Source organism: Pelodiscus sinensis, chromosome 5 (genome assembly GCF_052426305.1).
Source record: "Pelodiscus sinensis isolate ZL-2025 chromosome 5, ASM5242630v1, whole genome shotgun sequence".
In the NCBI taxonomy this organism is placed as follows: Eukaryota; Metazoa; Chordata; order Testudines; family Trionychidae; genus Pelodiscus; species Pelodiscus sinensis.
In genome coordinates this window covers 5,920,849-5,948,755 of record NC_143056.1, presented here as the reverse complement: position 1 = coordinate 5,948,755, position 27,907 = coordinate 5,920,849, and the positions used below count along the sequence as shown (strand labels likewise).

The 27,907-nt window shown below is 45.5% G+C and overlaps 2 protein-coding genes across 3 annotated transcripts in view; both read left to right on the top strand.

Annotated features, from left to right (window-relative positions):
* The window catches only part of SOS2 (SOS Ras/Rho guanine nucleotide exchange factor 2), an 86,564-nt gene extending 75,832 nt beyond the window's left edge, over positions 1-10,732 (top strand). Inside the window, 4 exon segments of the mRNA XM_075926152.2 lie at positions 4,897-5,158; positions 7,043-7,084; positions 8,277-8,386; positions 8,953-10,732. Of these exon segments, the coding sequence (XP_075782267.2) occupies positions 4,897-5,158; positions 7,043-7,084; positions 8,277-8,386; positions 8,953-9,462 (924 nt within the window). The 3' untranslated portion in view covers positions 9,463-10,732.
* Positions 10,733-16,428: 5,696 nt separating this feature from the next.
* VCPKMT (valosin containing protein lysine methyltransferase) lies at positions 16,429-27,596 on the top strand. Of its 2 annotated transcripts, none has more exons than XM_075926149.2 (6): positions 16,429-16,681; positions 18,812-18,922; positions 19,802-19,874; positions 21,413-21,532; positions 23,709-23,819; positions 27,075-27,596. In XM_075926149.2, exons 1-6 carry the CDS (start codon positions 16,455-16,457, stop codon positions 27,087-27,089), a joined length of 657 nt encoding a protein of 218 aa, XP_075782264.1. In that variant the 5' UTR covers positions 16,429-16,454; the 3' UTR covers positions 27,090-27,596. The 2 variants fall into 2 exon arrangements, with proteins under 2 accessions (XP_075782264.1, XP_089634394.1); XM_089778268.1 differs by having other exon boundaries at positions 21,410-21,532.
* Positions 27,597-27,907: the final 311 nt, after the last annotated feature.

The window sequence follows — 27,907 nt, the reverse complement described above, 5'->3', positions numbered from 1 at the left end:
TTCCAAAGATGATAGCTGAAGGCTCAGATACCTCCTCTATCAGCTCCTTAAGTATTCTAGGATGCATTTCATCAGGCCCTGGTGACTTGCAGACACTTAACTTTTCTAAGTGATTTTTAACTTGTTCTTTTTTTATTTTATCTTCTAAACCTTCCCCCTTCCCTCTAGCATTCACTATGTCAGGCATTCCTTCATCAGATTTCTTGGTCTGACCTTTTATTCCAAAACTGTTCGATTATTTTTTTGTTTGGGAGATGGTTTTAGATCCTAAAAATACACCTCTTTTGGCTTTTATATAGGTATATTGTGTTTTACGATAAAAACTTAGACTTTTAAAGCTATTCTTTCTGAGTTGATGAAGTGTAGTTCTTCTCATTAGAACTTGTAAAAATGCTTGATAGCCTAATAAAACCCTGTTCATTTCAGGATGTGGAAAAAACTGCATAAAGAAAGGAGAGACCTTTACAAGAGCATTTTGAAATAAATATTAACTGGTGTATATTTCTCTGATATTGAGGGCTACTTTCAGAATAAAGTTCACTTTCAGAGCTAAATGGAAATTCTCACTTCAGTGCTGGACTGAAATATACCACACAATTTAAAGTGAGGTACAGTCTTATAAGTCAGATGTAGCTGATTTACTTTTATCATTTTAGTTACTTTAAAAAATAAAATGTTAACAGCTGTGGAAGTATGAAGTGACTTCACCCAAAACTTGTCCCCAAAGCAAAATAAATTTCACATGAATCATCCTATCCACTTACTGGTATTGTTCCCCAAACCTTTTGCTTCCTGTGAGGAGAGAAGACTTCACTCTATGGACATTAAGCTCTGATGTTCTACCTGCAAAAGATTAAATCAATTACAAAATCATCAAGCCTATTTGTTGTAGCAGAAGAGCCATGAGGGCAGACATCTCAGAGGCTCTGAGTGAATTTTAGGAATAATTAAAGGGATAAAGAATAAGACAGAGACTGTCTTATTGCTTCTCTATAAATCCATGGTATGCCCACATCTTGAATATTGCATGAAGATGTGGTTACCTCATCTCAAAAAAGATCTCTCTGCATTGGAGACAGTTCAGAAAAGGGCAACAAAAATTATTAGAGTTTTGGAATTGCTGCCATATGAGGAGAGAGTGATAAAATTAGGACTTTTCCGCTTAGAAAGGGGGAATATGATAGAGATCTATAAAATCATGACCGGAGTGGAGAAAGTGAATAAGGAAAAGTTATTTACTTGTTCCCATAACACAAGAACTAGGGGTCGCCAAATGAAATTAATGGGCAGCAGGTTTAAAACAAAAGGAAGTATTTCTTCATTGCACATTCAGTCTGTGGAACTCCTTGCCAGAGGATGTTGTGAAGACCAGGACTTTAACAAGGTTCAAAAAAAGCTAGATAAATTCATGGAGGTTAGGTCCCTCAATGGCTATTAGCCAGGATGGGCAGGAATGGTGTCCCTAGCCTCTGTCAGAAGCTGGGAATGGGTGATGGGAGGGATCATTAGAGGATTCCCTGTTCTGTTCATTCTCTCTGGGACACCTGGCATTGGCTACTGTCGGAAGATACAGTAAACTTCCGATAATCCAGCACCTTTAGGACCCAGGGGGTGCCGGATTATCAGATATGCCGGACTATCAGAAGGGGGGGCTATGAGGGGTCTGGAGTGGGGTGGGAGGGGATGCCACCCCAGACCCCTCATAGCCCCCCCCTTACGATAGTCAGGTTCTGCCCCAGGAGCCCCTGATTCAGCCGCTGCTGGTCAGTTTCAGCAGCAGCTGAATCAGGGATGCCTGCAATAGAGCAGCTGGGGTGCTGCCGGGTTGGTCCCGCAGCGCCGAGGGGCAGCACTACGGCACCAACCCAGCAGCACTCCAGCTGCTCTTGGGGACGCCTGGGGCAGAGCAGCTGGGGTCCTGCCGGGTTGGTCTTGTAGCGCTGCCCCTCGGCGCTGCGGGACCAACCCGGCAGGACCCCAGCTGCTCTGCCCCAGGGGTCCTCAAGTCAGCCGCTGCTGAAACAGATCAGCGGCTGATTCCAGGAAGCCCGGGGCAGAGCAGCTCTGCCCCGGGCTTCCTGGAATCAGCCGCTGATCTGTTTCAGCAACGGCTGAATCGGGGACCCCCGGGGCAGAGCAGCTGGAGTCCTGCCGGGTTGGTCCCGCAGCGCCGTCCTTTGGCGCTGTGGGACCAACCCAGCAGGACCCCAGCTGCTCTGCCCCAGGCGTCCCCAAGAGCAGCTGGGGTGCTGCCGGGTTGGTCCCGCAGCCCCAAGGGGCAGCGCTACCAGACCAACCCGGCAGCACCCCAGCTGCTCTGCTCCCGGCTTCCCCGATTCAGCTGCTGGTCAATTTCAGCAGCAGCTGAATGGGGGAAGCCTGTCTGGCTGCCCCAGCACTTCCGGGTTCCTGATGGTGCCAGACCATCAGGAGTCCCGGAGCATTGGATGCTGGACTAATGGAGTTTTACTGTACCGGGCTAGATGGACCTTTGATCTGAGGCAGTATGGCCGTTCTTATGTTCCAGCTGCATCATTCTGATAATGCCTGACCTGTATTCCTCCTCCAGATGATCTTACAGCTCATTTTACTTGAGCCCAGATAACCATAGCAGCATTGCTTGAAGAGGTGTAACTACAGGCAGTCCCCGGGTTACGTACAAGATAGGGACTGTAGGTTTGTTCTTAAGTTGAATCTGTATGTAAGTTGGAACTGGCGTCCAGATTCAGCCGCTGCTCAAACTGACCGCCAGTTCTGACTTGCATACAGATTCAACTTAAGAACCCCAAGTCAGCTGCTGCTGAAACTGATCAGCAGCTGATTCCAGGAAACCCGGGGCAGAGCAACTGTGCCTCGGGCTTCCTGTAGTCAGCGCTGGTCAGTTTCAGCAACAGCTGACTTGGGGACGTCTGGGGCAGAGCAGCTGGGGTGCTGCTGGGTTGCTCCAGTAGCACTGCTCCTCGGCGCTACTGGACCAACCCAGCAGCACCCCAGCTGCCCTGCCCCAGGCGTCCTGATTCAGCCACTGCTGAAACTGACCAGCAGCGGCTGAATCAGGACGCCTGGGGCAGAGCAGTTGGGATGCTGCCGGGTTGGTCCAGTAGTGCCCAGAGCGGCGCTGCGGAACCAACCGGCAGCGCCCCAGCTGCTCTGCCCCAGGGTCCACAACAAAAGCCTGGTCTGCTGGGGGGGGCACACTAGCTGCGCCCCCCCCAGCAGACCAGGGACACAGGGAGCAAAGCGGCAGCGGGGGTGCCTCGCCTCTGAGGCTTTGCTGTGGCCGGACCGCTTTGCTCCCGGTGCCCCTGGTTTGCTGTAGACGGTCCCCAGCAGACCAGGGGCACCGGGAGCAAACCCGCAGCCGCCGCGGGGTCCCCGCGCTTCTGAGGCTTTGCCAGAGCAAAGCCTCAGAAGCATGGGACCCCCCCGCTGCTGCGGGTTTGCTCGCGGTGCCTCTGGTCTGCTGGGGACCGTCTCCAGCAGACCAGGGACACCGCGAGCAAACCAGGGGCACCGGGAGCAGCTTTTCTCGCCCCGGAGCTCGAGGTGGCTGACCGCTGCCTGTGAGCTCCGGGGCGCAAGAGCCCCATTCGTAAGTGCGGATCCGACATAAGTCGGATCCGCGTAAGTCGGGGACTGCCTGTATATGGAACATCTGTAGAGTTGCTACGAGACCTCCATCTATCCATTCACAAAACATGATATGCATTAGTTCGAGCATCCTCTGCACATGTAGCTGGTGGGATGCAATATTACAAACATCTATACCTGCTGCTTCCCCATGCTCCTCTCCTCTTTAACTACTGCTTATCAATCACTCACATGTGGAATACACATCCTGACCAGCAAAGATGGAAGTTTACTGACCTGCAGTGATGGTCCTTTGAGTTGTTGAATCCCTATCTCTGTTCCATGACCACCTTTCTTTTGATCTACTTCAGATTCTTCTGATTTGTGTTAAAAGAGGACCTAGATAAGCATCTGTCCATCCTGCTTCTTGTACCCTCAGTTTGGAACACACGGAAAACATCTTTGTGGTCATGGATCGGTGGACACTATTTGCTAGAAATCTAAGCTCAGGCACATTGTGCACAGTTTTACCCACATGTTGAATTCATATAGGAACCACACATCTTGAAGAACCTCCAGTTACAAGTCAACAACCTCCCTTTCTCGTAGAACAGGAATTTGCTTTTCTGAAATTCTAGCTAGCGGAGTGTTCTGGAGGCACTGATATACCACCATGCTGAATGTGATATAAGAATGTGATATTCCGATATATTCATGCTTCTTTTAATTGCAGTGTCATACCAGTTGCACCTGTCACCCTTGTGCCTCAATTATATGATGACTGAAACAGATACCAGAAACTAAATCAGATACCAGAATATATATAAAAAAGGAAGAATGGGGTTTTTTAAAGACTCCCATCTCCTGGGATTCCAAATCTTGAATCTGTACCTGTGGTCAGGGCCTGGTGAATTTCCACAGGATAAGCAAGAGGCTGCCCTGGTGCTCATGCTGATTACAGTCTGCAAAGGAGCGTCCTTGGGATGCACCTTCCTGACTTCCGTGGTTTGTTCTAATCAATGCACATTTGAAACTCCAGTCTAATAATTCTTTGGAATTACTGAAAGGAAAGTTTCTTGAGCTGAGCAAATTTTCACAGTTTTATTAAACCCACCAAAAAGTAGTTTGACAATAAACCGTGACAGACCCAGTATAAAAATCACCTACTGTTAAAAAAATGATTTTTTTTTTTATGGTTGTTCAGGGTGTTGTGCTCAATTCCTTCCTCCCTCATGCCCCAAAAAATGTTGGAAAGTGGGTTGACCTTTTTACTGTGTGTTTTCTGTACTAAATGCTAGTAATACTAATCATGATTACTTGCTCTAGCCTAGAAAAACAACATACCCGCTAAAATCTCCTGGAATAAGGCCCAATACTGGCAGACATGGTTCTACCTCTGGCACCTTGCGAGGTCACCCAACGCCATTGGAAAGGGAACCATGTAAAATAAGTTTCAGTAGGATCACTGAAGCAGAGCATGAATCAGCAGTATCAGCCCCAACTTCTCCAAATACGCCATCTACTCCACCAGTTTCTGCCTCTTCAGAGCTTAGTGTATTTTTAGATATTGATCTCAACAGTTCTTATGGTATGTATGTATTTTATTATATTTACTTTGGGGTTCATTTGCTGTTCTAATCCACCCTCTGTGTATGGTCCTCTTGTTCCTTAGTAAATGTTTTGTTATAGTAAGTAACACTAGGTTGTGTTGTTAAACGTAATCTTATTTCTGTGTTCTTTTTCTGGTGTGCCTGTGAGTCTTTAGTCTTGGAAGAAATGCACATGGTGGTGTTAGTTCTTGGTTTTTACGAGGTTCTGTGTAGAGGGAGCTGTGCAAATACCTAGAGAGTTTGCGCTTTCCTTGGGTTTGAGTAGGGTTTATTCTTGTGTTGCTTCTTGGGATCCAAGCAAAGGTGTTGGGCTGTATTTCCTGAAAGGTGTCGCCTATCTGTTCAGGGACTGGCGTGGGGAGTGGGTGTGTGTATGTTTAAACAAAGTAAGTTATAGCCAGACCCTGTGTCACAGATTGCTACTCCTTGGCTATATCCATATAGCTGGGAGCATCAACAAGAACGTGCTATTTAAGATGGTGTGTCGTCTTCATTACAGTGCCAAAGCCAGTCTGTGTTATAGAAAAGACTCTGGTGTATTGGGTTTGATGTTGATGGGATATTCTCTTAATCAGAAAAGCAGCGTTGGAAATGAATTGGAAAGCTTTCTTGAGACAGGGGTGGAGGCAATTGGGAAAATACAGCAACCTTGAATTCCACTAAAAAGTTGGAACCCATAAGCACCTTTTCGGCAGAGTCTGTTACTGCTGGGAGTGGCATAGGATGTTGAGGCCTGACGTGGTGTACAGTGTTGCCAGTTGCTGAGGTTTTCTTGGGAAACTTGTTCCAAATACAGGCCTGCAATATTTGCCCTTTCTCCCACAAATGACACAAGTATTCATGAAAGTTACAAGCTCAGCCAGCAGTGTTTGTACCTGCTTCATCAGCACTATCGAATTGTGTTTCTACCTCTTTCCTCACCCATAGAAGCTATGCACCAAGTATGGAATGGAAGTCAACAGCTGATTTTGTCTGCAAAAGAATTTAAATGATGGGCCCTTTCTTCTCCACCCCCACCTCCCATTACAGCTGTCCCAAGCACTCCTGGGAATGTGGTTGTCACTGGGGTAATTCTGCTTGTTGCCCATTCAGTTGAGTCACCTGAGGAGGGTGACGTGCATTCAGGTGCAATTAACTCCTCTCCGGCTGGTCAGCATGACCTATGTACACTGACGCTTTATTTTGAGGGTTAAAGTAGGGCTTGAGCCGTGCATGGGTATTATGTTTGTTATCTTTGCTGCAGAGAAGTTCACCCTCAGTCCTTCTTCTCCCCATCAGTCTGGCTGCTCTGTGTTGCGCTGTCAGTGGTCAGCTGACCATTCACACGTGTTCTCCTGTTGACAAATTTGGGTGCCAGGATCCACAGGATACAACAAACTACCTTATGATACCTTCTGCATGGAATAGGATGGATGGATAATGGTTCTGATCACATATCACCATAAAACTAAACACCAGAAAGGGGATTGCATGACAGACTTGGGTAGCATGTGGCAAACAGTGAAGGCTCTGCAACCTCCAAGTAAAAAGTTACTGGGGGTGATTGATTGTTGGTGTCAAAATTCAGTTGTAATTTCCCAAGTTTATAATATTCAGTATATTTTAACTAACATTTTATCAATATTGTTTAAAAAGCAGTATATTCTCAACAATAGCTTTCAGTTTTTAGTCTAGAAATACCTACATGGTGTAAAGCATACCTAGTTTTAACAAAAGATTTGAGAGTACATCAGGGATATTTTAAAGCTATACTCCAGTACATACTGGTCTTTGGGATATTGTATAAACGGGTGAAATTGAAGAATACTGTTTTGGTGGCAATTTTTTTTCTCTGATCCATTTTCCTTTTTAATTTTTAATAGGTAACAATAGCATCTTTGCTCCTGTCCATTTGCCACAGTCAAGTGAGTATCCTAACTCCTGCAGTTTGTCAATAGTCTTTCCATTTGCGGATATAAAAGTACATTTAGAAGAGCCTAAGAATAATTAAACTCTCTAATGCTTTCCATACCATTCAGGATAATCACAGATGGTATTTGCATGTGTAATGCATCTAATTTGCACTTGAGAGCAGTGCTGCAGCCACCTGTCCCTGCTCTTCCTTCTTACTTCCTCTAGAATAAAAGCTGGCATTTTTATTTGCCATTTGATTTTATGAAAATCTAGAATTGTAGAATACTATATGAAATTGGGGAAACAAATCCACTTAACATACTGAGCTGCAGCATGTATCTAATGGCAAGAAACAAGCTATAGCAGAAGCCATTGTTTTCTTCTGTAAATGGCTAACTTATTTTTCTGAATAAATCTTAAATTATCCCTTTTTTCCCCTCAAAGGGGAAAGTTTGGAAACTTCTGAGGGAGATGAGAGAAGTTGTGGAAGTTGGAGTCTGATGTGCTAATTTTGTCTGCTCTATCATCTTTTTGCTGTGGAGTTTCAGCAGCAGCCCTGTAAACTCCGAATGTGAAACATGTAATCAGTTTTTGACGTGAGGATGTTTTCCATGCCAGTTTTTTATTTTAAACATATGCCAAAACCACATATACCACTGTATGCTTCCAGTTAGAAACAATGAATTCTTCCTCATGGAAAATGCTTCCAAATGAAATGATTTTGTTGCCTACTATCTTATCAGGACTTTATTTTTTCATCTTCTAAATATAGAGAGCATGGAAAGACTGTCAAATTGAAGCATTCAATATTGCTTATTTCCTGTTGTATCAGTGTATATTGTACTTCAGACCAAAGTCTGCTTCATGAAATGCAGTGTCTGATTACAAAAATGACTGGTAATATAACTTCCTTCAGCTGGGCTGAACAGTGAAGAATGCTGTTGCATACCAATAATCTGTTTTATGCTGTGTTCTTGTAGCCGTGTCAGTCCCAGGATACTAGAAATACCAGGGGGTGAGGTCATGTCTTTTATTGGACCAACTTCTCTCACCAACAGAAGTTGGTTCAGTAAAAGATATTACATCAACCACTTTGTGTCTTTTAGAAACTGTTAGTTTGCTTCTAATTTTGTCCAAAAATGGTCAGAATGTTTTACTTTCTGGTATTGTGCACTGCCTGAATCTGTCCCCTTGTCTTTATAGAATCTTTCTTCAGTTCATGTGGTAGTTTACATAAACTAAGTGAAGAGTTTCTGGTTCCTCCTCCACTTCCACCACGCAAAAAGTTTGATCAGGATGCTTCTAACTCTAAGGTGATTGTATGTGTGTTAATTAAAGCATCTTCATAGTAAACGTATTGGTAGATTTGAGCAGCTTCCAAAACATTGGTCTTTGACATGCACTACATTGTTCTAATGTACCCAACTTTGTTAATCCTCAGATTTAATAATTCTCACAGAATAAGCAGAACCCTTGTCCTGTTATCCCCACTTCGTAGCAAAAATGCAATGAGAGCTAAAATGAGGTTTCATATTAAGATGATTTCACTACTCTTATAAAATACATGGCAACCCTAGTCAGAGTGCTATATGAAGTAGCATAACTAAACTACAAATAGACTACATGAATGCACTACACTATGAGGCATTATTCTATTTTGGGGAGGGGGGTGTACATGTGAGAGTGATTCTCATTTTAGGAGAAAAACTATTGCCGCTGGGGTTGTAACAGTTATTTTCTAGTAATCAGTGCTCTAAACTCCATGGTTTCACCTGATAAAGGCTAGACTTTGTCAGTTTTCAACCTTCATTCAGTGTATGTCAGAAAATTCATGATAAGAAATGTAAGGTTCTCAAGATGACTTTTTTCTTTATTTCAGGGAAGTTTAAAATCTGATGATGACCCTCCTGCTATTCCACCCAGGCAACCACCTCCTCCAAAGATACAACCTAGAGTTCCTGCTTACAATAATCCATCTGATCAGCTGCTGCATAGTCCTCCACCACCTCCCCCAAGAGACCCTCTTCCTGATACCCCTCCACCAGTACCACTTCGGCCTCCAGAACACTTCATAAACTGTCCATTTAATCTCCAGCCACCTCCTTTGGGGCGCTTTCACAGAGATCCAGATCGGTTCAGGGAAGCCAGCACATGCCCAAGCTCACCAAACACTCCTCCAAGCACACCCTCTCCAAGGATACTGCGTCGCTGCTATGCGCTCAGCTCGAGTCACAACAACCTTGCCCATCCTCCAGCTCCCCCAGTCCCACCAAGGCAAAATTCTAGCCCTCAATTACCAAAACTGCCACCAAAGACTTACAAAAGGGAGCTTTCCCATCCTCCTTTGGACAGACCATCTTTGCTAGAAAATGCAGACGCGCCTCAATGAACTTAGCCATATTAGTCATTGACACTGGAATAGTATTTGTAAAGTTCCTTTTTTATTTATTCAAAAAAGGCAGTGTATTTTAGTACTTTCACAAATAATGCTCTTACAAAGTGCTGCTGATCAAAAAAAAAAAAGTTTTTAAAAATTAGAAAAATAAGAATATTCACTCTAGTCTTTGTCTACTCCCACAGCATTACCCTCAGGTGATCAGTAGCATTGTCTTGTCTCCGATCCTCAGTGCCGACAGTTATGCCAGTATAAAGATTATATATTTTGCACTGTAAACTACACTACATGAATTTAAACTGACATCAGTTCATTGCACTGAGCCAAAAAAGGTGCGTTTGTGGAATTTTTCAGATTTGAACACTAGTGGCCTTTTTTAAAAAAACAAACGGTGGAATCGCTATACAAGCATGAGGATGGGTAGTGTTGCTTATTTTAAACCTCTCTGGCTACTTGCCTTCTAATTTTGTGTAAATTTCGGAAGTTTGTGAATGACAACTACTGTTCTCAGAGTTTTAATGCCGTGTCTTAATATCCAGTCATTTGCTGCTGAAGATGAAAAAGAAAAGAAAAAAAAAAAAGAGGGAGGGGGAGGGAGGGTTGAAAATCTAAACCTGAAGATATCAGAATGCACTATTAGTTTTGGTTATTTTGACAAAGTATAACCTAGGACTACCTAACCCATTTATTGGAAAGAATCCCTAGTATTTAGCATGCATCTTGTTCAGATGTGCCTTTTTGTTTTGGCAGGCAAAGGTGTCTTAAGCTAAAGAGTTGCCTACTGTTTTGGAGAACAAAGCTATATGCCATGTATGTACAGCTGTTTATATTGTATATTTACAGATAATGCTAATAACCTGTATAAATTTAAGTGACTTGAGGCCTGTAATACAGTCTGCTACTCTTGCAATCTTAAACATTCAGAAGTATTTCCGATGGCTTAGGAACAAAGTATTGCCTTCCAAACCTAATCATGTTCTTTAGATCTAACTGCATTTAAGTATGAATTCCCTTTTGGAAATTGGTAGCATTTAGACCAGCAAACACTTAAAGCTTTATTAAACTTTTTAAACTGAAAAGTGAATGGAACTTTCTTTGCCAGTTGAACTACTTATTGTTTGAACTGGTGTTTTACTGGTAGTACTGTAGCAGAATTTGTAAAGTGGTCAAAACCACATTTTATTTACTGGTCTGTGGCCTTTTACTGTGCTTTGTATCAGAGTTCTTAACAAGATTAATAAATCATCCCAGTCTTAATTTTTAAGTGAGTGATTACTGTGTGTTCCTTGTAAGGGAGGGGGGAGAGAGGAATACAATATCTGCCAGAATGTGCAAGATTCTTCTATCATGCCACTTCTGCTTAAGCTTACAACTGAGTTGTCTTCCTATCTGCAGTTAGTTGGCCCATATCAAAGCTGTTAGAAAAGACCTCAGGCAGACAAGTCAGACCCATCAGGCAACCCACCAAAAAATCTTTACCCCTTTCAGTAGAAAAGTCACAACATTGTAAGGGAGAACGTTACAGAAGTGGTTCCTTTATTTAAAAAAAAAAAAAAAAAAAGGTCAAGAAGAACCAAACAAAACTGAAGATGCACAATCTCTTTTTAAAACCCCCAAACTCTCTCCCTTTCCCCTCCTCCTAGTCCAGCTCTTCCTTTGAGGAAGGATGCAAGTTTTATATGGATAAATATTAGGGTCAGAAGAGATCATTGTGATTTATGCTGACCTGCATAACAGAGGTCATAGGAATTCATGCAGTAATTCATCAAACTCATAACTTCCAGGATACAGTCTGGCCGGCTCTGAATTAGAGCATAGTTATCAACTGGAGCTGAACACTCCAACTAAGAGAAATTAGAAAAGATTTTCTCTGAATTGTTTTATCACCATACCTAGGTGTGTCATCAGTAATGTTGGAAAGCTGGGCTGTAAATCTCCTGGCAAAATCCCTACACTTGGTCAATTCAAGGGTAAGTTTACTAGTCCATTTTTCTTTCAAGGATGTTACTTTAAGTAGGACTATCTAGACAATTTTAAGGAGCAAGCAGTCCTCTCATTCTAGAAGCTAGGAGAACCTAATAACTTCTTGCTTTGTATACCTAAAAGCGGTGTTAAAATAGTGCCTCTAGACAAGAAGATTATCCCATCAAAGAAGGATATCTTCCTGTATGCACCCAGTGGCAAAGGTATTGGCTCCCCCAGCACCGGCTCTCCTTGCTTCCCCCCTGGGTCTATTGAATAGTTGTGTAACCACTAAGATTTCATGCAGTTACACCACTGTTCAATTACACGATATCTAACATCCCTAGTTTGAGTTACATGAGTAGTGTAACTCAAGTCAATGTAGTTTAGATCTACTTACTGCAGGCTCCACACCATGCTTGGTTCACAGAAGAAACTCTCCAGTTGTCTCCCCTAATTCGTCCTGGTGAAGTACTGGAATCGACAGGAGAGTGATTGGTGGTCAGTTTAGCAGGTCTTTACAAGACCTACTAAATCCATCCTCAGTGGATGAATTGCCACAGCATTAATCCACACCATAGTAGAGACATACCCTAAGTAATTTTTAACTCGTTCTTTTCCTATTCTATCTTCTGATCCTATCCCATTTTTACTGGCCTTCACTATGCTAGGCATCCAACAACCTTTGTGGTGAAAACCGAAACGAAGACATTAAACACCTCTGCTACTTCCACATTTTCTATTATTGTTTTTCCTCCTTCATTGAGTAACAGCTCTACCCTGTCCTGTTGTGTTCCTCTTGCTTCTAATGTATTTGCAGAATTTATTCTTGCCCTTTATGTCTATCTAGTTTGATCTCATTTTGTGCCTTGGCCTGTCTAATCGTGCCCTTACATATTTGTATTACTTGTTTGTTCTTTCTAATTTGACCTAGTTTCCATTTTTTGTAGGATTCTTCTTTGATTTGTAGATTGTTAAAGATATTCTGGTAAGCCACGGTGGTCTTTTGTCAGACTTCCTATCTTATTCAGTGTAATAGTTTGCTCCCATGCTCTTAATAATGTCTCTTTGAAAAACTACCAACTGTCTTCAATTGTTTTTCCTCTGAGACTTGCTTCACATGGTATTTTACCAACCAACTCCCTGAGTTTGCTAATGTCTGCCTGTGACGGCGCGTTGGGGGTCCCCCGTCTCCTGCAGCCCGAAATGGCACAAACAGACTGCACCAGCCGGTGGAATAGAGGAAGTTTATTGCCTCTCCAGGATACAGCACAGCACAGATGTAATCTGGTCACAGAGCTGGGCTAGGATGCCTCAGGCTCCCTTGAGATGGGGGAGACTGGGCCCTAAACTCCAGCCCCTTTCCCTAGGCTGTCTCCTCCATGCTCCCAGACAGCAACCAACCCACCCTCTTCCAGCCCTGCCCCCCAGCCAGGGCAGCATTCCCCCTTCCTTTGTTCCTCTCCATGGGGGGTGTCTGCTTCAACAGGTTTGGCATCACCTTTGCATAATGAGGTTTTCCCTGCTGGGTCTTGCTCCAGACAGCAGAGGTCACCACAGCCCAGCAAGTACCCCCACTACGTCACACTGCCGCTTTGCAATCCATTGCCTTTATGTTGCTGTTTTCCCTCTTGCCGTTCCTTAGAATCACGAACTCTACCATTTCACAATCGCTTTCATCTAAGCTGCCTTCCACTTTCAAATTCTCATTCAGTTCCTCCCTATTTTTCAGAACCAAATCTACAACAGCCTTTTTCCTAATAGCTATCTCCATCTTCTGAAGTAAAAAGTTGTCTCCAGTACATTCCAAAAACTTGTTGGATAACCTATGCTCTGCTGTGTTATTTTCCCAACAGATGTCTGGGTAATTGACGTCTGCCATCACTGCCAAGTCCTGTGCTTTGGATTATTTTGTTAATTGTTTAAAAAAAGCCTCAATTACCTCTTCCTGGTTTGGTGGACTATAATAGACATCTGCAATGACATCATCCTTGGTGTTTTTACCCCCTTTATCCTTACCCAGAAATATATATGTGGTCTATGTCCATCTCAACCTCAGTCCAAGGGTCACCCCTTTTGTACCTAGTTTAAAGCCCTCACTACATTAGCCAGTCTGTATCCAAATATGCTCTTCCCACCCTCAGTAGGTGGACCCCATTTCTACTTAGCAGTCCTTCTTCCGGGAAGAACATCCTATGATCAAGGAATCCAAAGCCCTCCTAGTTACACTATTTTCGAAGCCAGACATTCATCTCTGGGATGCAGTCCATAGCTTCTTCCTCCCCCACCACTTGCAGACCTTTCTTGCAGCATGCAAAGGCTTCTGCCAGGAAAGCCCTGGTAAGAGAACCAGTCTTGTTAGCACTGAAGAGGTCATGCTGCTGGAATTTCTTGAGACTACTGGGTAGGGTATCTGCATGCCATTCAGTGGTGCCTGAAGGTCCGCATCTTGTTTCTCCCTGTGCTCCTTACACTGAATGATGCTGTCAGACTTTCCAACGGCTGACAGCCTTCAGAAGGGTTGAACGCCTTCCTCTGTTCTGCCCCCATTTGACTGGCTTTCTGTTTCAGCATCAGCCCAAGGAGTCAAGCCCTTTGGGCAAGCTTAGGCTGAAATCAGCGCCACAGAATTTCACCTGCTTCCGTTCCACTGCACTTGATTCTTGCAATGTTGGTTTATGCTGCTCCCTGTAGACCTGGCTTAACTGACACGAGGAGGCCCATGTTAAGACTAGACATCCTGAAAAAGTAATTGCTGAACAAGCCAAACAAGTAATTAGTGAAAGAACTACATAATGTGAACATGCATCTGACGAAGTGGGTCTTTGCCCACGAAAGCTTATGCTCCAATAAATGTTAGTCTATAAGGTGTAACAGGACTTCTGGTTGTTTATGATGTGAACATGTTTATAGTAAACAAGGGAGTCAGAAACTAATGATTGAGGGTATGTTTATAGAAAACAAAGTCTGCAAAAACATCCTGCACAATGCTTGGTCTTAACATCCATACTTCTTGCATGTAAGGAGCTAGAAAAGATGTCAAGTCAACTGTGTGGTGTGACACAGGAATAGGAATTGGAATTGTGGTATTGCCCTGAACCTAAGCCCCTGGTTCTGACCAGCATGGGCAAAGAATGATGACATGCCTAATAAAGTAACCTGGTGACAAGATGGAGTCGGACTGAGTGTTTTGGATGCCAGAGAACTGGGGGAAGTATTCTCCCAATGTCAAGTGGAAAAGTTTCAGTGGGAATTCCAACATTCCCAAGCTCCTGTAAAATGTTATAGCTATTCTGGAAAAAAACCAGGCTTTGAGACCCCAAACCTCTCGGTCACTCTGGCCGGGCTCGTGAAGGGTCTCCAGGCACTGAATTTCATCAGTGAGAGAGAGGTCCATGTTTGGAAGCTGTGATGCACAGAGGAAGCACTCAGCTATGCGTGCTGAGAGCCAGGAAACTGATTACAGGTAGGAACTCTCCTCTAAGTGTGTTGGCTGTGAGACCTGGGGATGGAGCTGGCTGGTGCAGTGGCAGTAGGGGTTGGCTCTGCCGAACATGAACAAGAGGTGGCTACCATCCCTTCGTCCGCAGTAGCTACCCTGAATTACTTCTAGCAACTATGTGCTGAGTCAACAACTAGGAAATAGGAGAAAATGTGGAATGAAGTAAGATTTGAGAGCAGATGGGAAAGATAGTCCAGTGGTCAAGGCACTAGGAGCACTAGGACTTAGAAGCTCCTGGTTCAATACCCTATGCTGCCACAGATTTTCTTTCTGACCTTGGGCATGTCACTCAGTGCCTTTGACTTTCTGTAGAAGGGGGTTAATAGCAACACTTCCTTTGCAGGGGTGTTATGGGGATAAAAACAGAGTGAGAGCTGCAGTAAGGGGGACTGTACAATAACTAGGAGGCATCCAGGTAAAAAGTTTGACCAACAAATTACAACTGACGCAATTATCGCAGGGGTAGCCATGCTAGTCTAGCTGCAAAAACAACAAGGCAGCCTGTGGCACCTTAAAGACTAACAGAATTATTTGGGCATCAGCTATTGTGGGCAAAAACCCCACTGCATCGGAGGCAGGGATACAGTTAGGGGCATGAGCCCAATGGTAGAGGGGAAGGGAATGGGGGACCGTCTGGGGTTAGGTGAGGGGGACAGTGTCTGGCACCCAGGAAGGGCAGGGGCGCTGTGCTGGTGGTAGGAGGGGAAGGGGATGGGGGACGGTCTGGGGTTAGGTGAGGGGGGCAGTGTCTGGCACCCAGGAAGGGCAGGGGCGCTGTGCTGGTGGTAGGGGTGTGCAGAGGGCACCACGGGTATTGCAGTTGGGGCAGGCGCTACCACCCCTCCGGTGAAGGGGACGGGAGAGCTGCAGGGGGTGGCAGGGCAGCGTCTGGAGCAGGGCAGCCTGACGGGGAGTGCAGGGGGTCACAGTGGGGACAGGAGACCGCCCCCCCTAGCAGAGGGAGGGGGGGTCACTGGGGGCAGGAGACCCCCCCAGCAGAGGGTGACTGGGGGCAGGAGACCCCCCCCAGCAGAGGGGAGTTGGTTGCAGTGGGGGCAGGACACACCTACCCCAGCAGAGGGAAGAGGGTCATAGTGGGGACAGGCCCCCCCCAGCAGAGGGAAGAGGGTCATAGTGGGGACAGGCCCCCCCCAGCAGAGGGAAGAGGGTCATAGTGGGGCTCACAGGGGGGCGGGAGGCGGTGCCTCGGGGGGCGGGGCCCACAGGGGGGCGGGAGGCGGTGCCTCAGGCGGGGCGGGGCTCACAGGGAGGCGGGGGGCGGTGCCTCGGGGGGCGGGGCCCACAGGGGGGCGGGAGGCGGTGCCTCAGGCGGGGCGGGGCTCACAGGGAGGCGGGGGGCGGTGCCTCGGGGGGCGGGGCCCACAGGGGGGCGGGAGGCGGTGCCTCGGGGGGCGGGGCCCACAGGGGGGCGGGAGGCGGTGCCTCAGGCGGGGCGGGGCCCACAGGGGGCGGGAGGCGGGGCCTCAGGCGGGGCGGGGCCCGCGGGGCGGTGCCTCAGGCCATGGCGGGCCGGGCGGGCTTCGAGCGCGCGCTGTGGCGGCGGGACGGCTCGGCGCTGCGGCTGCAGCAGCGCGGCGCGGGCGGGGTGGGCTCCGTGGTGTGGGACGCCGCCCTGGTGCTGGCCAAGTGCCTGGAGCGCGGCGCCCTGGGCCTGCCCCTGCCCCGCCGCACCGCGCTGGAGCTGGGCGCGGGCACCGGCGCCGTGGGCATCATGGCGGCCACGCTGGGGTAGGGCCGGGCGGCGGGGGGCGCCCCCTGGGGGCCTGGCTCGGGCTGGGGGCGGGGGAGACGCCGGAGAAACCCGCCGCGGGGCCCGGAATCGGGCGAGTCGGTCCGACAAGCAGCCGCTTATGGGGCAGGCTAGTCCACGGGTGACCCTCTGCGGGGGGGCCTGCCCCCACTGTGACCCCCTCCCCCTGCTGGGGGGTCCCCCTGCCCCCACTGTGCCCCCCTCCCTCTGCTGGGGGGGGTCCCCCTGCCCCCACTGTGCCCCCCTCCCTCTGCTGGGGGGGGTCCCCCTGCCCCCACTGTGCCCCCCTCCCTCTGCTGGGGGGGGTCCCCCTGCCCCCACTGTGCCCCCCTCCCCTCTGCTGGGGGGGTCCCCCAGCCCCCACTGTGACCCCTCCCCCTGCTGGGGGGGGTCCCCCTGCCCCCACTGTGACCCCCTTCCCCCCTTCTGGGGGGGGTCCCCCTGCCCCCACTGTGACCCCCTCCCCCTGCTGGGGGGGTCCCCCTGCCCCCACTGTGACCCTCTTCCCCCTGCTGGGGGGTCCCCCTGCCGCCACTGTGACCCTCTTCCCCCTGCTGGGGGGGTCCCCCTGCCTCCACTGTGACCCCCTCCCCTCTGCTGGGGGGACTCCCTGCCCCCACTGTGACCCCCTCCCCTCTGCTGGGGGGGTCCCCCTGCCCCCACTGTGACCCCCTCCCCTCTGCTGGGGGGGTCCCCCTGCCCCCACTGTGACCCCCTCCCCTCTGCTGGGGGGGTCCCCCTGCCCCCACTGTGACCCTCTGCGGGCTGCCCTCACTGTGACCCCCTTCCCTCTCCACGGGAAAAGGAGGAGGGGTGCTTCAAAGCAGCAGCCCCGCATGGAGCCTTGGGCCAGACTCCTGGCTCCCTGCGGCAGGGCTGCTTTGAAATGCCCCCTGCAGCCTGGGGCCCAGCTGACCCTGGGCTCCACGGGGCGCTGTTGCCTTTAAAGTGTGGCAAAAGCTCTAGGGGCTGTTGCTGCACTTCAGAGGCCGAGGCGCCCTCTCGAATCGAGTAGTCGATGCATCGACTATTTGATTAGTCAATTACAATTTAACATCCCTACTCAGAGCCCTGGTCAACCGACTTGGGCTGAAACGTTGAGTGTAGACATTCCTGCAACCTGGGCAGAGGCATGAAGCTCCAGGCTCTAGCTGGTGCCAGACTCTTAACAATTTTAGCCTTGCACCCTGAGCCCCATGAGTGCTTGTTAGCCGACTTGGGCCAGTTGCATGTGTGTGTGTGTGGTTTTAGTTTTTGCAGTGTAGACCAGTGTTCCCTCATCTTTTCCAACCATGTGTGGTTGTTTTTTTTCTATCCCATGTGTGGAATAATTTTTCCTATGTGTACTGAGACATGTGCAAATGTGCACCACCAGTAGAAATAAAAATCTAGCTGTTGGCACAGCCAACAGCATTTAAATCTCTCCTGAGTGGCTGCACAAATGCACAGCTTAGGGGGAACCCTAGTGTAGACTATGCTGAGTAACCAGCAAAGGGAGCAATAAAACCCAGCCAATTTCTAAAGATGGGCCTTTAATTGAAGTTATGCAAATTTACATTGGAACCCCCCCCCCCCCCCCCAGGGGAGCTTCAAGGTGGCTGTTTAAAACAGAGGTAGGGATTTGAATGTAAATATCACTATTTTAACACAAGTTTGAGAGGAGCAGCCCTGTTATTCTCTTTCAGCAAAAACAACTAGGAATCCTTTGACAACTTAAAGAAGAACACATTTATTTGGGCATAAGCTTTGCAGTGGGCTCCAGTCAACAAAAGCTTTATTCCCGAATAAGTTTTAGTTTTTAAGGTGCTACAGGACTTCTTGTTATTTTTATAAAGGGATCCCACTTTATAGCAAATGTAGAAGAATCCTGTTTTTTGGTCTACTCCTCTTAAATTCTTTCTTTTCATTTTGTGAGCCAGTTTTTCTTTTCATCAGAACAGGAGTGTGTGTTGCTGAAGGAATTCAGTACATATTAAGTCATTAGTTTAGTCATCAGTAGCTTTCCATAAGGAATGAAAGATTACAGATATGTTTATTTTCAAATGTTAATAAGGAGTCTTAATGTTCTTTCTGGGGCTTTCTATGAATTAAATAATTTTTTTTTGTAGGGCAGATGTTACGGTCACTGATCTTGAGGAACTTCAGGATTTGCTGAATGTTAATATTGAAAAGAACAAGCATCTTGTCACAGGCTCAGTTCAAGCCAAGGTACTGAAATGGTTTGTATAATCTTTTAATCTTGATATTTAACCTACATAATTGTTGTAGATTTTTATGATTAAATAATTGTCTTATCAGAGCATATAGGAGCACTGATCACAGGCTAGGCACTGTGCAAACACAACAAAAGGACAGCTTTGCCTCATGGAGTTTGCAGTCTTTAAGTTTAAGGCAAGAGATAACAGATACACTGTCAAATAGTGATAGAAATGTAGCCGTGTTAGTCTGGTGTAGCTGAAACAAAATACAGGACTATATAGCACTTTAAAGACTAACAAGATGGTTTATTAGATGATGAGCTTTCGTGGGCCAGACCCACTTCCTCAGATCAAATAGTGGAAGAAAATAGTCACAACCATATATATCAAAGGATACAATTAAAAAAAATGAACACACTTGAAAAGGACAAATCAAATTTCAGAACAGAAGTGGGATGCGGGGGGGAAGGTAAATGTCTGTGAGCTAATGGTATTAGAGGTGCTAATTGGGGAAGCTATCGTTGTAATGGGTAAGATAGCTAGAATCTTTGTTGAGACCCCCCGCGTAGAGTGTCGAATTTTAGCATGAATGACAGTTCAGAGGATTCCCTTTCAAGTGCAGATTTAAAAGGCTTCTGAAGCAGGATTCAGGTAATTAAGTCGTTGAGACAGTGTCCTTTCTGGTTGAAATGTCAAATATGTTTAGACATATGGTTTAGACATGGTGTGACAGATCACATGTAAACATGAAAAATTCCCCTAAAATATGCAGTGGAATAACTAGTTGAGGATTTAGCTGAAAGTTGTATAGATTTTTGCACTAATTGTTACACTTAAAAATACTGTTTTGTTGTATAATTAAAGTTTGCATTGTATATTTACCTATTCACTTTTTTCTAGGGGTGAAGATGTAAAAGAATTTCTGCCTGCACCAGACTACATACTTATGGCAGATTGCATTTACTATGAGGAGGTAACTATTTGAGAACTGTAGAAATAGTTTGATCGGGAAAGGACCTGGGGATTTTTGATTTGGTGTGAGAAACTCTGCTATTTGTATTAAGATCTTTAAGATCTAAATAAATAATAGCTTCTAGTTTTCAGTCTGGGTGGCTCAGAAGAACATTAGTTGACAGTGGTATATTGAGCAGATAACACATTTAGGGTCATGTGGTCTGAAGCCTGAACCAGGGCTTTTGAGATCAGTTAATTCAGAATTGTGCCTAATCTTTTTTTCCGTGGAGTTGTAGGGACATGAGATACTGCTACAGGTTGAACCTCTCTAATCCAGAACTCTCTCGTCCAGAAACATGTCATCCAAAATGATGTTAGTTCACCGGATGTCCCCTTTTCATGGGTGTGGCCAAAAAACATGTCATCCAAAATGATGTTAGTTCACCGGATGTCCCCTTTTCATGGGTGTGGCCAAAAAACATGTCATCCAAAATGATGTTAGTTCACCGGATGTCCCCTTTTCATGGGTGTGGCCAAGTTTCCTGCTGTCCCATAAAGTTTGTTTACAGCGCGCAGTCCTGGTTCTCAGTGTTCTGTGCTGTTATTTAGCTCTAATTTACTCCTAAATGTCCGCTAGCTGCACAGTAAGCAGTGGAAGTGTTGGTAATGCTGCTAAACAATATTAACTTCCCATAATCCAGAAAATTCTCTCATTCAGAACCAGTCAGGTCCCAAGGGTGCTGTATTGGAGAGGTTCAACCTGTAGCTGATATTGGAGAGTTTCACTGCACCTCAGTGGACGTTTATGATTCTGACAGGCGTAGCATTATCGCATGGATTTTTCATGCGTCTCTTGGGAGGAGAAACCATGCTTCAGAAAGTAGCCCTTCTGGCCCATCCTTTTCTGCAGAAATCTCTCTTTGGGGTACACGTGAGATGAGGCTAGCACAAGACTTAGGTTGGAGGAGCAGTCTCTAGGAGTCTCTCAGTGTTCCTTATCCTGCATTTAGTTTGTTCATCTTTAGTCTATTCTCACTAGTCTCAAGATCCTCTGCCTTACAACTCTGAGCCTCCCCCCCCTTTTTTTTTTCACAGAGCACTGGCTGGCCCTAAACCACATTTTCAAAATAAGTCTGGTTAAATAGTTTTTTATTTTTGAAAACAGGTGTCTGTAAGTCCAATATATTGTTATGAACAAAAATTAATCTGGCACATTTCCAGGAAATAGCTACTTTAACAGTGTAGTGTGTCCTTGCCTGAGATGATATAACTGCTTATAGATAAAATGACATACAGGCTTATAGATAAAAATTATCTATATATGTAAAATGGGTAAAATGCTATTTTTCTAAGCAATCTGATACTGTAACTTTTCTCATTCTTCCTTTCTGCAACTTACCTGTCACTTGCCCTAAGTACTGTACTAAATATAATTAGCTGTCTGAAAAATAAAATGAGTACAGTCCAGTGAAATCTGTCTCTAGTTATGGAATGTAGTAATGGTAAAGTGAACTTCAAGTCTAAGTGGCAAATGCTTAATTTTTTTTTTTTGAGCAGTCATTAGAGCCACTGCTGAAGACCCTGAAAGACCTTTCAGGTCCTGATACCTGTATCATATGCTGTTACGAACAAAGGACTATGGGCAAAAATCCAGAAATTGAGAGAAAATACTTTGAGGTAAGTATCCTTTGCCATCTTATGTGCTTTGTGTATATAAGGACTATGTAATGATTCAGTTGAAATCCTCAGATTAGATCCGTTCTGTGTAAGTACAATTCATAGGACAAATCAAGTATGTTTGTAGTGGGGAATAGCTGAGTTGGTGGAGTACTGCTATAAAGAATCTGGAGGTTATAGTGGATCACAAATGGGATCTGAGTGTACACTGTGACAGTTGTGAAAAAGACTAATATTTTGGGGCGTAATAACAGTATTGTCAGCATTGAAGATAAAGGTGCCACTCTATACAACACATAGTGAGGCCTCATCTGGAGTTTTGTGTCCAACTCGGGGCACAGAGGAGAACAACAAAAATAAGAAAAGTTTTAGAAAACCTGATCTCTGAGAAAAGATTTAAAAAAGAAAAACCTGGGCCTGTTCAGTCTTTGGAAAAGATGATGACCTGAAAACAGTCTTCAAATTTGCTAATCACTATTATAAAGAGGAATATATATGGTCATTTATTCTCCAGGTCCACTGAAGATAGGGTAAGAAATAATGGGCTTAATTTGCAATGAGAGAAATTTAGTTTAGTGATTAGGAAAAACTTTCTAGTCTGTTTCAGCAAAAACATCAAGGAGTCCTGTGGTACCTTAAAGACTGACTCATTATTTGGGCATAAGCTATTGTGGGTGGGAATCCACTTCATCAGATGCATGAAGTAGAAATTTTGAACAAGCAAACTTTTTCAGATGCGGGGAAAGAGTTGGTTGCCAGTTATTTAAATTATACCTTCTGGTTTATTGGTAGTGCTAGCTCTGTATTTATTTAAATTATCTCAGATTTTGGGGGGAAAAGAAGTTTTTTTAAAAACACCTTAGTTCTACATTGGCGCTTTTGATAATTCGTGTTCACTGTGAGCATAGTACAGAGGCTATTGTACATTTCAAAGTGGAAGCGCCTGCATGGAGCCCAGGGTCAGCGGGGGACTGCCTGCTGGCCCCAGGCTCCACACAGCATTTCAGTCTTTGAAGTGCACAAGAGACCGTGCTGGGGCTCTTGTACATTTCAAAGGCGGAACACCACGCTAGTCCTTATCGACTATTCGATTAGTTGAAATTTAACATCACTAATTGAAGCCCAATGGGATTTAGGAGCCAAAGTGCCTAAATCAGTGCACTGGTTGTAAAATGGGATTTAAGCTGTTAAATTACTCAGGGAGTGTCTACACAGCAATTAGACCCCTGTGGCTGGTCTGTGTCAGCTGACATGGTCTTGCAGGGCTTGGGCTGTAAAACGATGGTGTAGATTGGAGGTGGGCGAAATATGGCCCACGGTCTGGATTCCCCCCCCCACCAAACCTTCAGATCCAGCCTGCCACGATGCTTTGGGCCATCATTGTCTCTTGGCCCCACAGGACTCTCAGGCAGGCTCCCTGCCTGCTACGGCCCCAAATGCTGCTCAAAGTGGCCAGCTTCTGGGGCTAAGTACATGTCTGTGCCCCATGGGGGTCCACACGCTATCCCCATCCCAGAACAATCCTCATAGCCCATTGATCAGAAGCCAGCCAATAGGAGCTGCATGGACTATGCTTACTGTGCAGGCAGCACATGCCCCCCCTCTCCCCCCCCAGGATGCTCAGTGAAAAGTTGCAAACTCTGGCACCAGCAGGCAGTCGCTTTGAGCAGCATGTGGAGCCCTGGCAGGTCCTGAGATCCTAGTGAGCTGCTGGCTGGGAAACCCCTGGCACCCTGTCCCCTCCCTTCCCCAAGGCCACAGTCCGAACCCTCTGCAGCCCCTCCTGCACCTCTGCCCTGGTCACAACTCCCTCCCAGACCCTGCACCCTCTCTTACACCCTTCCTCCAGATCAGAACCCTTTCCTGCGCCCACATCCCCTCCTGGATCCTGCATCCCAATCCCTGTCCCAGGTCATAGCCTCCTCCTTCCCCCAAACTCCCTCCCAGACCCCCCTGCTGCCTCCTGCAATGCTAGTCCCTTACCCCATGCTCCCTTCTGTACCCAACCTCCACCCCAGATGCAATACCATTTCCACTAATATAGAAGAGTGTGGCCCTTAACCACTTTCCAAATTGAGTAGACCCCCCCATCAAAAATCATTACCCACTTAAAAATGTTAAAATGTCAATCTCCCTAGAAATATTTGGCTTACTGCCCTTTATGCTTTAATAACAGCTGCTTCAGATGGACTTTGAGTCGGAAAAGGTTCCACTGGAGAAACACGATGAGGAGTATCGGAGTGAGGACATTCACATCTTGAACATCCGAAGGAAGAAAAACAGCAGGGTATTTTTTATTGGAGATAGTTTTGTGAAATCTTGACAATAATTTGAGCTGGTGGGTGAGTACAGGGAGACAGAAGTAATATTCAGCCACTGTTCTCAGTGCTGCAGTATGCAGCACTTTTAGAGATATACTGGTATAGTTATACAGTCATGCCCAAGACTTTAGGCTGGTTAGGAAACAAGATTAACATGCAGTCCTCTTTGCAAACCGGAACTGTATTTGTTACAGGTCTGGGATAAGCAAAGTGACCCAGCTCCCTGACGTTGTATTTCATAGTATAAATTGGCTCTTATTAACAAAGTTTAATAGCGTTAGAGGAAATAGTATTTCTGTCAACTTCTTGGTTGATATCCTACCTAAATAGTTGGAGATGGGTGATTTAATTGTGCCAATAAAGGGACTTTAACTTTCCAAAACATCAAGCTTAAAGGTGAAATAAAATGTTTTTAAAATAGATAATCAAATAAGTTCTCAAGTCTGCAAATTAGAGATGTTAAAATGCATGTAGTTTGCTATCCATGTAACCACGGACAATATTTTACATTGAATCTCAGACCTATCTTCGTTATTTCTTTTATTTGATTAGTGCATTTTTGTAATCTGTTGGCATCTTCATCGATGAGCGATGTCATCAGCAAAGTCTAGCTCAGATAGCCTTGAATTGTCACATTTTAGGTCAGATGTATCACTATTGCATCGTTTTAGTCCGTAGTTGATGACTAGTATGAACAGAGGAGGAGACAGGACACACTCCTCCCTTCCACCTGTCTTGATGTGAAAGTCCACCAAATTGATGGCAAGATTTGGAATTCAATTGTGTTCTCCGTAATCTGTCTCAGGGTGGAAATAGAGTCTGCACACAGTCTCCCTTGTCTAAATCCAGATTGTTGTTTCCACAGGATAGTATCCATCTTTCCTTTCATTCTGTTCCGGAAGACCTGTTGCTAATACTTTTCCTGATAGAAGCGTTACCCACCCCCCCTCCAAGTTGAGAAATTGCTTAGATCACCTTTCTTTGATCATAATAATCTAATCTGATTGTGATACTGCTGGTCTGTTCTTCTGGCACTTTCTCCTGTCCGTATTTTATTGCACTGTGAACAGATGACTGATTCCACATCTTCATTGCCATATTTAAGCACCTCAGGATGAGTGCTGTCCAAACCAGATGCCTTGTTATTTTTAACTTCTTCAATTTTTACTTCAGTTCTGTTTCTAAGTCTGAAGGTTTATCATTGTTAAATTCCAGTCTCGGAATTGGTTCTGGCTCAGTTAGAACTTCTATGAAGTGTTCCACCCATCTATTTTCTTGTTCCTCCTATGTTTTCAGAATTTCCCCTTGTTTCCCTTTCACTGGGACTCTTCTGAATTTTGATCCATATCCTGTTAACTGTTTCAAGATTGTGTTGACTGTTCTTGTATCATTTCTTTTCCCTGCTTCCTGAGCTTTACCAACCTTTATACAATTTTGCTCATCTTGTTTGCATTTTTTCTTATCTGCTTTGTCAAGGTTCATGTAGGTTTGATTTGTTTCTTCAATCACATGTAGTGCTACACCTGTTTGGCTTTTTCATCTATAGTTTTCCATGTTTCTTCTGAGATCCACTTTCCTTTTGTTTCTTCCTCTCTTTCTTTTCAGCTGCTTCTAGTATAGATGTTTTGAAAAGATTTCAGGACAGATGTGAACAAACTGGAGAGAAGAATAACAAACATTATTAAAAGTTTAGAAACAAGACTAATGGGCGAAGATTGAAAAATTGGGTTTGTTTACTCTGGAGAAGAGAAGATGAAGAGGGGACATAACAGTTTTCAACTATATTAAAGATTGTTATAAGGAGGAGGGGGAAAATTGTTCACCTTAACCTCTGTAGGTTTTTAAGAGCAGGTTAGACAAACATCTGTCAGGCACGGTCTTCTAGATAATGCTTAGGCGAGCCATGAGTGCAGGGGACTGGATGAGGTGACCTCTAGAGATCCCTTCCCGTCCTATGATTCCATGATCTATGGTAAAGTTTATTTTTTGGAAGAAAACTATAGTTGGCAAGGCCTGAGTTGTTTGCTCACGTAATAAAATGCTTTAGTTAACATTTTGCACGTTCTACTTACCTTGACAGATGCTTTATTAGTAAATTATGAGGCAAGTCTAGTTTCATTATTGCTCCGGAAAATCTCCGTTCTCTGACATGCTGTCTTGTAATTTCTTACAGCAAATCCTAGCAAATTCCAACTTGATAAGTCGCCTGTAGAAACAGTGCCACATCTCCAAAAAGCATTGAGGCAAAACCAACAGCTGATGCAGGGTGGTGTTTTGTTACTGTTGGATATCTTAGGCGCAATAATATTTGACGTTATCAGAGGGGTAGCCGTGTTAGTCTGAATCTGCAAAAGCGGCGAGGAGTCCTGTGACACCTTATAGACTAACTGAAGTGTTGGAGCATAAGCTTTTGTGGGCAAAGACCCACTTCGTCAGATGCATGCAGTGGAAATTTCCAGAGGCAGGTATAAATATGCAGGCCAGGATCAGGCTGGAGATGACAAGGTGGATCCAATCAGGGAGGATAAGGCCCACTTCTACTGGAAATGTTAAGGACACCTGGTTTATAACTTGGAATTACCTGTTAGAGCTAGTCATTACCAGGCGTTTCACTATATTCCCTTTAGGAATAACGCTTAAGACCATCTGACATTTGCTAGACATAGTAGTCAATGGAATGAACTCAGTACAACTTAGCATTGATGCCTGTTTATGGATCAGGCCCTTAGCGACTTTGTTCATACTAGTTAGAGCAGGCATTCGCAGCCTTTTTTTCTCTTCTCTCTCTCCCCCCCCCCCCCCCGCCCAACCCCATATGCTATAAAAACTCCACTGCCCACCTGTGACACAGGAACTGGTTTTCTGCATATAAAAGCCAGGATCGGCTTTAGGCAAGCACAGCGATTGACTACGGCTCCAGGCCACAAGGGCCCCCAGGAAGCTAAGTTGCTCAGGCTTTGATTTTAGTCCTGGGCAGCGGGACTCAGGGCCCCCAGGCTTCAGCCCCGTGTGGTGGGACGTTGGCTTTCTGCCCTGAGCCCCAGCAGTCTTCACGCTGGTCCTGCTTGGAGAGTCCCCTGAGACATGCGCAGGGCCCTGGACCCCGGCTAAGAATCACTGAGCGAGGTTTGCGGGTTGTAGTGCCAGACAAAATCCAGAGCGAGTGTTTAAATACACGTGGGCCGTTTAAAAACTCGTGTTTGATTTGAAATCTTTTACAGAATTTCCCATTGTGAGATCTTTGGCTATGTTATCTGATCCTCTGGAGAGGAGAGAGTGAGCGTCAGTTAGCTCAAAGAAGCTGCCTTCAAAGCTGTTCATGGCACATCTACGGAATGTCCTCTAGATGGTGAATTCAGGAAGAGACATAAGGAGAAAGTGGATCAGTCACTGTAGAACTTCAGGCAGAATCCAGCTCGGAGGACAAACGTGATTGGTAAATATTAACAAAGGGGCCTCACCAAAAGAGAGCTAAAAATGGGACTGAAATGTAACCTAGACTGATGTCATGCTCCATTCATTTGCATGGGGTGGGGGATGCACTCATGAATCAGGCACGTAGAGTGCCGAGTTCAGACAAATCTGATCCAAACATTCCATAAAGACACCTGTTTGAAGTGGAAAGCGCGAAGGAAGCTGAAGATAAACCACTTTTCCTGAAGAGGAAACGCCTTATCCTCACTGAATTTCACCTAAATTAAGAGCCGATACCTATGTATACTTCATAAAGAGTTTGTGCTTGAGATGGGTCTTGATTGGCTTTTATTCTGCATTTGGTTTTGTGGCCTTATCGATACATTTGGAGTTAACTAATTTCCCACCTCCAAGGTGAAGGTTTACACCTACTATAATCGGGGAGAGTTCAGCCTTCCAGTTTGACTATAGTAGAGAGGTTATCAAGAGAAGAGAGCCCACCCCATGGTGTGGAACAGAGATCCAAGAGCGGTTTTTTTTCTTTCTTTTACTTTTATTAGCTAACCCAATATTACACACATTCTGTAATACGTGTAATACGCAGTTTGATAAAGGCGGGACCAAGCATGACAATGCATGG

What these genes read in the sequence shown, in the direction of transcription:
- VCPKMT (XM_089778268.1), top strand. Translation starts at nt 16,455, where the DNA reads ATGGCGGGCCGGGCGGGCTTCGAGCGCGCGCTGTGGCGGCGGGACGGC. An exon ending in CAAGCCAAGGTACTGAAATG is followed by an intron (nt 18,923 to 19,801) that starts GTTTGTATAATC and finishes ACTTTTTTCTAG; the next exon opens with GGGTGAAGATGTAAAAGAAT. An exon ending in TTGAGAGAAAATACTTTGAG is followed by an intron (nt 21,533 to 23,708) that starts GTAAGTATCCTT and finishes CTTTAATAACAG; the next exon opens with CTGCTTCAGATGGACTTTGA.